At 33.3% G+C, this 10801-nt stretch overlaps 2 protein-coding genes across 2 annotated transcripts; both read left to right on the top strand.

The window, feature by feature from the left end:
- Positions 1-1043: 1043 nt before the first annotated feature.
- On the top strand, positions 1044-3236 carry LOC107918669 (c-Myc-binding protein homolog). The gene is made up of 5 exons (XM_016848253.2): positions 1044-1300; positions 1446-1518; positions 1630-1678; positions 2195-2318; positions 2951-3236. The coding sequence occupies exons 1-5, from the start codon at positions 1283-1285 to the stop codon at positions 3050-3052; spliced, it is 366 nt and encodes a 121-aa protein (XP_016703742.1). The 5' UTR covers positions 1044-1282; the 3' UTR covers positions 3053-3236.
- A 3724-nt stretch (positions 3237-6960) lies between these two features.
- Positions 6961-10590, top strand: LOC107918570 (AT-hook motif nuclear-localized protein 14). Its single transcript, XM_016848157.2, has 6 exons — positions 6961-7555; positions 8199-8251; positions 8937-9068; positions 9544-9696; positions 9939-10209; positions 10294-10590. Exons 1-6 carry the CDS (start codon positions 7198-7200, stop codon positions 10356-10358), a joined length of 1032 nt encoding a protein of 343 aa, XP_016703646.1. The 5' UTR covers positions 6961-7197; the 3' UTR covers positions 10359-10590.
- Positions 10591-10801: the final 211 nt, after the last annotated feature.

The raw sequence follows: 10801 nt of genomic DNA, 5'->3' as shown, positions 1-10801 counted from the left end.
GTGTAATATTTCTCTAAAATTAATATTTATAGATATAAGATATTAATTAATTTTAGTGTCCTAAACTTATCTTGATGTTGATGAAAATCCCGTTAATAAAAAATATTTTATTTTATTTTTACAATATAAATTAGCTTTTTCTTATATTTTATTTTATTTCATATTTATTACTACGAATCTACTGTAGCTCATTAATAAGAAAATAGTTGTTAAAAAGAGGGCTAAATTAGCCATATGTGTCGTTTTCTTTAATTAGTTTTTTAGGTCATTTTTTTAAAAATTAGAGAGGGTTTTCCTCCATGTGCTTTTTAATTATTGGTAACAGTAAAATTTTTTAAAGAGTCAACGGTAATTTTTTCCTATAAATATTCATTTTTCATTTTTTTAACTCAAATCTAATTCTCTCTACTCTCTCTAAACTCTCAATTCTCTCAAATTTATGAAGTTTTGTTCAAAATTTTCCTATACATTTGTTTAAAAATACTATAGTTTTATTTAATTATTTCGTATATTCATTTTGATTAATTTTTTATGAATAACAAGTTCTCTGATTCGTTTCGATTATTTTATTTTTCGATATAAATAGACGGATGATTGTGTTTTGGAAGGGTTCATACATAATTTGTCAAAAGCCTAGACACCGAAATTAGTGGTTACTTGCAAGACACAGGATTCTTACATGCATCTCGTATGCTTGGAGGCTGTAAACTCGATCCTACACTCATCAATGGCATTGGTGGAAAGATGGAGGCCCGAGACACACACTTTCTATCTTCCATGCGGTGAGTGTACAATCAAACTCGAGGATGTAGCTTTACAACTCAGTTTATCGGTGGATGAGCCAGTCGTTACGAGGTCAACAGTCATTCCCGATAAAGAGGACCTTTGCAAGGCATTTTTGAGAAAGGTGTCGAATAAGTTTCAAGGTGACCAGATAGATATGATTTGGTTGGAGAATAATTTCAAACTTAGGTACCAAATGATAAATTGACCCATCTAAAATTTTTACTAAAAAACTGCTGATGGGCTGAACCCAACACTCTCAAGCAGAATTGGAATTTGGAACAGTATCCAAACTGTAGTCCACCCATGGTTGTGAGATGTTATTTTTCAAGTTTGGTCTCAAGTCTCAACTCAGAAAACCTTAACCAACACGATTGGCTACTGAAACAAGGACATGAAAGACCCATCAATGTCTTTCACATAAACTTGAATCTTAGATTTGCTCAAACACAAGGGCTCCAGGCAAAGAAGGAAAGCCAACTGCTGAAGCCTGAAGATAATGATGAGATATAAAGAGGTACAGTTTGTTTACTTTAATGTCTGCTTTAAACACACTTGTAGATTTCCGGTTTCGTTGTTGGAATTCTCTATTGTTTTTCACAGCAAATGCATTTTTTATCACTTTTAGTTATAAATACTAAATACCCAGATTTTGGATTTAGGAAAAAGATGCTAAGAAAGAAGCATTTAGGAAGTATCTTGAGTCCAGTGGAGCTGTTGATGCTCTCACCAAAGGTTTTATTTTTTCTTTCTTTTTAATATATAATTTTATTATTTTCTCTTATTTTAACATATTTCTTGATGTGGGTATTTGGTTGTTTGTAATTTAATTTCATTATTTTGTAGTTTTGGTTGCATTGTATGAACAAAATGAGAAGCCATCTTCAGCTCTTGAGTAAGTTTTTCAAAATTCAATCTTTCAATTGAGTTTTCCATGTCATTGTTCAAGTTTATATATATATATATTGAGATCTGTAGTTCAATTTCAATAATGTTGGATATTGTACATTGGACTCTATTTGTGTGAACCGTATCTTACAAGTTACAATATTATCATCTTGGATTTCTTAATGTTGCTTTCCTTGCAACATCTGAAATCCTGTTTTCTTGTTTTTGTTTAATGTTTGTCCCGAATTCATGAAAACTTGAAATGAAATAGCCTCTCTAACATTATTTTAATTTTTATGCCAAATCATAAATTAGAATCGACTTTGTCAGGGTACTTGTGTCATCGTCTGTGCCTTTTGGTGAAAGGTCGCATGGTAGTAAAGCTAAAGCATTGGCACGCGACCATAGCAAATGGCTTAACTAAGTTTAATTACTTCTACATTGAGCAGCTTATGGTTGACATCCACTTTATGTTATTTGCAAGGAATGTTGAGATATAATTATAGTTTTTTCTCCATGGTAGGTTCATACAACAAAAATTAGGGGGTCCAACTATATATGAATATGAAAAGCTACAAGCTGAGATTTCTGATTTGCAAACAAAGTACAATGAGCTATTGTGTAAGCATGAGGATGCTTGCAAAGAGGTATGGATTGGTTTATTTGTGTAAGGTATGTAAATGCTAACGTAGCTTAGTTGACCAATATTATGTTGCCATGTGTCGAAATCAATGCCACATCAACATTTGAAAAAGAAATCTGGCCCAATATGTGGTAACTTAGCATTGGTCAACATACAATGTCAGCGTTTTATGTAACAGTGTTAGTTCATTGGAGTGGCATTTTAACGGAATATTAGATCAGGTACCATACCAGATTGTAAACTGGTTATAATTCAAGGTCAATTATTAACCAAAGATAAAAGCTTCTTTATTATTCACATACGGCTTTTTAGATGAAAATTCTATCTTGGTGGACATGATCATACCTCAGGCATGTTGAATGCGATGACTACATAAACTAACTGGATTAGGTCTGGTGTTTATGTTGATGCAATTTTTTGCATTCATCTTGCTCCTGCCAACATCCATGCTGCTCCAGCAATTTTGACTGATTTTGAAATGTTTAGCCTAACATTGCAAGCATATAGCTTAAGCATTACAAGTTTGTCCTGATGACAAAGCTTTTCTTACTGTTCTTTTATCAGATTAATCTGTGCACCATGATAATCTCGGAATCAAATTTTTCACTAGTTAACTGAGTTCTTTATTTGTTGCAGTTAGAGGAGCTTAAGAATATGCATTCTTCAGTTTCACCATCGACAAAGGAGACTAATGATGGGGAGCCATTGAAAGATGAGCATGTTGAGAAGAACTCATGAAGCAGTTCTTCATATGGTTGTGATCTACTTCTAATGACTCATTGTCTCTATTAATGTCTGTAAAATATTTGTTGATTTGCACTTTGTTACTCATTCTTGATACCCCATTTATGGTCTGTGTGAGTTTATCCGTGCATTTGAAGGGATACCTATATGATAATGTGGATGATTCGTTTTTATTGTATTTGCAGTGTATAAATTTATATTTATTGTTGCTATTGAGGCTTTGGTATTATTGGCAAAGGCTGAGGCCCTCTGATCTTGGATGTCCCAATAGGGATGTCATGGCTCACCAATTCCTTTTGCATAGGTAAATAGTTATTGCAAATTTATTTTACAAGAACATGATACTTTTATAGAGGAGATCAAGCTTCCAAAGAATTACCACATATTGGTTGGTAGTTAAATTGCCTTTCTCAGAGAAAGCAATAAGCTCCCTTGATGGAAAAGATACCTTTTGGACCCTCCCTCCACACCAGTTTATCAGAAGAAGAGTGGCCATTTTAGTAGTTCATTGAGAGTACATCCAGTTAGCCACCAATCCACCCAGGGTCCCAATCTTTCCCTGGAACTTCTAATTGGTTCTCATTCAAATTGTTCATATAATTAATTGTAACTTCAAAAATTATATATATTATCAATAAATTTAATGTATATATTATTAATAAATTTAATGATGTGCAAATAAATTAGGAAATTTTTTATGCAAATTTATCTTTCATATTTTAACGTAGAATTTAGATGCTTATTTTAATTTAAAAAATGTGATTAAATAAGTTATTTTTATTTATTTTTAAAAACTTTTGAAGAGGTTGTGTAATTTTAATGACTTCATATATTGATTTTAGCAGCAAATACTAGTGCTACTGGTTATTTATTTTAGTTAAAAAAAATTTAAAAAGTTAAAGTTTTACTTTTTTGACAAATTACATGTATAGTGACTTAACTATAAAAATTTTTTATTTTAGGTACTCTAAGAAAAAAAATTATAATTTAAACACCCACGTTACATAAATTAATTATTTTGGTCACTCCCGTTTTTTTTTTAAATTTTGATTTTCATATCATTGTTATTTATTAAAAAATTACCATTTTAGTCTCCCAAATTTTTAGTTTAACTTAAACGAGGCCTAAAGAAAAATGGTGACATTTGCATTTGTGAGCCTCTATGTCAGTTTTTACCACAACAATCTCAAACCCACTGTGGCCGATGAGTCTATTGGCATGGAAGCATCTCGTGGCAGCTTGAAACCTCTCAGCGATGTTCACTTAACCAATTAGATTATTTTTTGTAAAAGTAAATTTAAAAAATATAATATATCAACTACACTAAAAATATTAAAATAAATGTTTCTCAACGGATTAAAAATATATTTAAAAAGTCTTTATATTTAAATAACACTAAGATATCTACAACTTAATAAACACATACCTTAAAATAGTAGCAAAATTAACAATAAAATAAGAGTTATATAATATCTAAACAATAACAATAAAATAGTAACAATATAATAATAAAATAACAGCGAAACAGCTGATTCGGGCTAAGCTATTTATAAACAGGCTTTATTTTTATTCACTTTTTGAGTAAGTGTGGATATTAATAATGTAATTTTGGATATCGATTTAAAGGGTCACAATGTTATCCATTCATAAATCGAATACAATGGTTCATTTAGAGTTTTCAACGTATTAATTTCATATTCAAATTCCTAACAACCCCATTTCATTATTCACTTTTAATATGTTAATAATTTCACGTACGTAGGATTTTCAGGCTCAGCACAAGGAAGCACCGAGGCTCATAGCCAGGGATTTAAATAGCGGTCCGTTACCGAAATAGCGGCCATTATAGAGCGGTAGCGGCACCGCCCGAAACCGCTACTGCCGAAACCGCTATTATATTTTACAATAAGTTATGTGATTTTTTTTTTAAATTCACGACCGCGATACCCGCAGTAACCGCAATAACATCCGTTATATCTGCAATGGCGATAAACGTAATGCGACCGAAATCTTGGCCGCGACCGCAATTTAAATCCCTGGTGAGATAGAATGATGGAGTTTCAGTTCAAGGTCAAGATTAGAGTCAACATAGTCTCCGCCGCCACCAACGGTGACTACTTTAATAAACCTAACCGCTAATTCCGTCAAACCACTGCCGCCGCTTTCACCGCCTTCTTCTTCTTCATCATGCCATAACCAACGTTGCAGAGAAGGTCCAGTAGCTGTTGCAGGGGTGGTAAGCGCCAGAGCTTTATTTTTAGCCTTATTTGCTGGTGCTTTGATATGGGTTTACTCTAAAAAGTTCAAGCATGAATAGAATTTAGGACTATCTTTTGCATCGGAGATAATCAAAATGCCACAAGAATTCACTTACAGAGAGCTTAAAGCCACGGGATGCTTCCCTGCCAATAGAATCATCGGCCACGGTGGGTTTGGGATTGTTGTGTTAGAAACTGACACAGAGGCTCACAAATGCAAATGTCCCAATTTTTCTAGGACTCATATAAATTAAACTTAAAGTTTAGGAGACTAAAATGATAACTTTTTAATAAATAACAATGACATGGAAATCAAAATTTTAAAAACAAAATGTCAAGTCAGATTTCTATTCATGGTTTTAACGAGAAGGATCAAAATGATCAAACTATGTAACTTGAGTGCTTAAATTGTAAATTTTGTTCTTAGAGTGTTTAAATTTTTTTTTTTTATAATTGGATGGCCATGTGTGTAGTTTACCCTTATTTTTTGTTTAAAAATATTGAGCCATTAAAACCGTAATTATTATTTTTATTAAAATTTTTTAATTTTAATTTTTTATTAAATTATTCTCATATAATGTAGCATATGATTGACAGAAAGTAAACATGTTAAATTAATAAAATTTGACAAAAATTATCAACTACAATAATTGAACTAAATCTTTTAAATTGAAAAAGTAGAATGACTAAACTTTTAACTAGAGACCAAACCTCAAATTTTATACAATCACAGTTCACAGGGACTAACAGAGGAACGAATCGAATTTAGAATCTAATATCGTCGGTTTCCAAACACGAACACAAATAAACCAAAATTATTCAAAAAATAAAAAATAAAAGGGTAATTTTTATTAGTAGTCACTCAAGTTTCTTTTTTATCATCTAATTATAAAAAAATCACAAAATGATCACTCATTTTTTTCCGTTAACAAAAATATACAGTGTCAGCTTTACAATTTGGTATAATAGCAACTTTGACCCTTAATATTTACATATTATGTCAACTTAGTTTTAATTTTAAAAATTTAGTGAGTTTATTGAACGAGTGGTGAACTGACGAAGATGATAACAATGATGATGATGACAATAACAAAAGGCTTAGTTGAACCAATATCGAACAATTCAAGCATGAATATTATGAAATTAGTAAAGAGTGAACTGACGAAGACTGAGTCAACTTAAGCTTTAGTGTTGAACCTAATGGTTGAGATTCAAAGTATCAAGAGAAAAGAATGAAAAAAAAAGTGAAAATTATGATATTAGATTTTTTTTATGTTTCTATTTTTAGTATTTTTAATCTAATTTAGCTAATAAATTTGTTGTTTAGGTGGAACAGTAGTAAAGAAAAACAAAATTGTAAAAAATATCAAATTACATAATGTGTAAATATTAAGTGTTAATTTTTTAGAATCAAAATCAAACGAACACAATGTATAAATGTTTGAGGGTCAAAGTTATTATTATGCCAATTTTAAGAATTACATCATCTTTCCGTTGGCCATTTAACCGCCTGAGACCGAAAAGGAAAAAATAGAACAGGTAGATGATATTTTGTAATTGGTCATAATTAGGTGACTACGAAAGTAATTTGCCCTAAAAAATCTTAAAACCTAAAAACAAAATAAACAAAATCCGTTTTGTCCTTACGAAGATATATATATTTATTTCAAAAGTGAATCGTCTGACGTTCCTAAGCTTCATCCAACGGCTCAAATTCCTCGACCCCAAATTAAAAATCCCTAAAACGAAAACAAAAAACCCCCAAAACCGAAAAAGAAATTATAAACAAAAAATTAAATAAAAATAAAAAAAATTGCAGATTTTTTTATTTTTATTTTTCGAATTTCTCTCTCTAAAAATCTCAATAAACAGAAAATATCAATGGAACCCAATGAAACCCATCATCACCAACACTACTTCACCACCACCACCACCACCACTGTCACCACCACTCCGTCAACGACCAATGGGCTTCTCCTCCATAATGAAAGTGGGGGGTCCCACAACATGTTGTACCCTCATTCGGTGCCTTCGGCGGTGACGTCGCCGTTGGAGCCTACCAGGAGGAAGAGAGGGAGGCCTAGGAAGTATGGAACCCCGGAACAGGCCATGGCAGCTAAGAAAACGGCGTCGTTGAGCTCCAAGGAACGGCGTGAACAGCAGCAGCTGCAGCAGTTGGCTCTTGGCGGTACCAGTGGTTCGCTTTCTGGGTCTTCTAAGAAGTCTCAGTTTGCTTTAGGTGGGTGTTTATTCATAAAAAAAATTATTGCCTTCTGGTACTTTTTTATGAATTTGATGGTTTTGGGGGGTTTTATTGCAAATTTATTGAAAAATGAAAGAGTTTGGGTGCATTGTTTTGGAAACCGTCGTCTTTGTTTCCTGCTTTGTGGAGGCCTTTTTTTGAAGTATTTCACGTTTGGTACCCTTCTTTGTGAAAATTGAGAAGCTTTTTTTACCACAAATTTCTTTTTTGGGAATGAGAGGGTTTGATGCATTGCATGTGAATCTATTGTCTTTTTCTTTTCTTTGGTTGGATTTCTGATAAAAGAGATTATTTCTTTTGTTCCATATTCGTGAATTTGATGGCTTGGGGTGTCGTGTTGCTAATTTGTGGAAATTGTGAACGTTCTGGGTATATTGTGTATGGAACATTGCAAATTTATTCGAATTGAGAAGGTTTTTGGGGCTTTTCTTTCATGATTGCAACTTTGTTCGAATTGAGATGGATGCATATTTTTAATCCACCTTATTATTGTGAAACATTTATTTGTTTCATGTATGAATTCCTTCTCAAGTTGGTCGAGTTATTGTTTGCTTTTATTTCATTTTTCCTCTCATTAGACACTTAAGTTCTTTCTCTTGCGTCCTTGTAATGGATACAGGCAATGCAGGTCAAAGTTTTACTCCACACGTTATCAATGTAGTTGCAGGAGAGGTATGATGCTCATCACTGCTACAAGTTTTTATTAATATTTCAGATATGTGTTGGCATCAATTATATATGTTCCTGCAGAACAGATATGCATACTAGTCTCCTTAAGAATTCCGTAAAATCTCATCTGTTACATTCTGCATTATCCAGTAGTTTCAACAAGCTGTGTTCTTCATCTTGTTAAAGAAAAATAGCATGTTTCGACTTTGTGTTTCCGATATAAAATCCTTATGTTTTTTAAGGTTATGATGTTTCAGTTACAAACAACTTGAGACCATGGTAGCCATTGTGGAAAGTTCAATGAGAACATTTGTGATAGTTCCTCCTGTTGGTTTTATTTTTCCTTTAGATTTTCCTCTTTGGAGTTGAGAGCAGTTAGAAGGATGTGAGTTAAGGCATTTGGCATATGCAATAGATTCACACCGTTATGTTACCCCATTTGTACTGGTTTCTGAATATATACTCTTTAGAAAAGGATGCGTGAATCCTTATCCATTTCTGCCTTGGCTATTTCATAGTTGAATGATTTTTTTTAAAAGTGTCATGAGAGTAGTTTTTTAATGTTAATATTTTCGAATACAATTCGAAGAGTTGAGTCTTTTAGGGTTAGGTCTAGATGCGGTATTGTTTCTGTATGTAAATCAAGTTATTTTCTTGTCCTCTTGACATGATACATTGATCCATGTAGGATGTTGGCCAAAAGGTAATGATGTTCATGCAACAAAACAAGCACGAAATATGTATTTTGTCTGCATCTGGTACAATCTCTAATGCATCTCTCCGACAGCCAGCAACATCAGGTGGTAACATAGCGTATGAGGTAACCACTTCATTTTCTTCTTTTGCTATAATTTTCCTTGTTTATATGTTCTGTGATCTTCAAATTATTACTGCATCCTGACAGGAAAAAGAAAGTACACATGAAAATATGAATAACGTTTTGATAGAGAAACCCACATTGCTTTGAAGAGCTGACAGAGTATTTGGTATTACCTACAGTTTGCAAGGATTAGGGAACATGAGGAATGTTTGTTACTCAATACAAAGTAAATAAAGGGTCTAAAGAAAGATATAAATATTCAACCACAAATAGAAGCTTATTCGTATGCTTATTGTGATGTTATTGCCATGCCCATATGCCTAAAAGGCTTGTATAAGTGCCTTGATATGCTCACCTTTGTTAATATTCTCACCTTTAGGATATCTTGGATGAAACTTGCAACTTGTTTGTCTAGAATATACTTATTTTGCTACTGTCAAAAATATAATTTCTTTCCTTGATGATATAATATTAGGGCCGATTTGAGATAATCTCACTCTCTGGATCTTATGTTCGGACTGAGATTGGAGGGAGGACCGGTGGGCTCAGTGCATGTCTATTAAGTGCAGATGGCCAGATTATAGGAGGAGGAGTTGGTGGACCTCTAAAGGCTGCAGGCCCGGTTCAGGTATTAGTGTTATTATTCTTTGGTTTAGATAAGGGGAGGATTGAACCTGATCTTGTGCATTATTAAAATATACACCAATATTAAGAAAACTTCGGTTCATGATACTGTGTATGACTTGGGATTTTATCATTTATGTTGGCATGAGAGCAAACGAGAACAAGAATTAGTAGATTCATTTCTTTAAGAAGGTTTAGTTGTCAGTTATCTTATGTTGAAGTCGCAATGGTTTATTGCCCGTACAGGTTATTGTTGGTACATTTATGATTGACAACAAGAAGGATGTTAGTGCTGGTGCAAAAGGTGATCCAGTTGGTGGGGCTTCTGTATCTAATGTAGGCTTTCGCTCTGCTTTTGAAACTTCAGGAAGAAATCCAATTGGGGGAAACGATGATCTTCATCATCAGAGTTTTGGAGGAAGTCATTTCATGATGCAACCACAGGGCATGCATATGACATCTCGGCCCACAGATTGGAGTACTGGTCTAGGTGATAGAACTGGTTTCGAGTTGACAGGTTAGACTGTTAAGTATCATTATCATGCATATATGCATGCATGCTGAGGCAGCAAGAAATTCTGAAACTACACGTCTATTGCAGGAAAAACAGGCCTTGGAATTCATCAATCGCCGCAAAATGGGGAGTATGGTCATATGGCAGATTAGATGTTTGTTTTGTCGTAGGTAGTTAAACCACAACTTGTTTTTACAAATAGTGAATAGATGTACAACTCCTCGCCCCACGCACCATTGCCGCAGTGTAATATTATATATCTGTACAGGTCGGTCCGAATTTGTTACTCCCTTGTTAGTTGATACATTTGACTGATTAGAGACTATGCACTGACCTTTGAAAACCATAGTGCTTTGCTTAATAGTTGAAATGCGTTCTTCCTAATATTATTGCTGATAAATTTCCAGACCTGTTTTGATGGCTTGAATGATAACACATGCTAGCTGCATTTAATCTTGAAATTACTGATTGTTCAACAAAAGCCTTTAAATTAAGTTGATTGCAGGTCTAGGAGTCGGGGGAAAAGAAGGCATTTTTGTCTGAAAATTAACTTGGAAGTTTGGTAGAATTGGCATCTTCATGTTAAACCTCTGTG

This window comes from Gossypium hirsutum, chromosome D13 (assembly GCF_007990345.1).
Source record: "Gossypium hirsutum isolate 1008001.06 chromosome D13, Gossypium_hirsutum_v2.1, whole genome shotgun sequence".
NCBI lineage: Eukaryota > Viridiplantae > Streptophyta > Magnoliopsida > Malvales > Malvaceae > Gossypium > Gossypium hirsutum.
The sequence above is the reverse complement of the archived record's forward strand: the minus strand, read 5'-3'. Positions and strand labels throughout refer to the sequence as shown.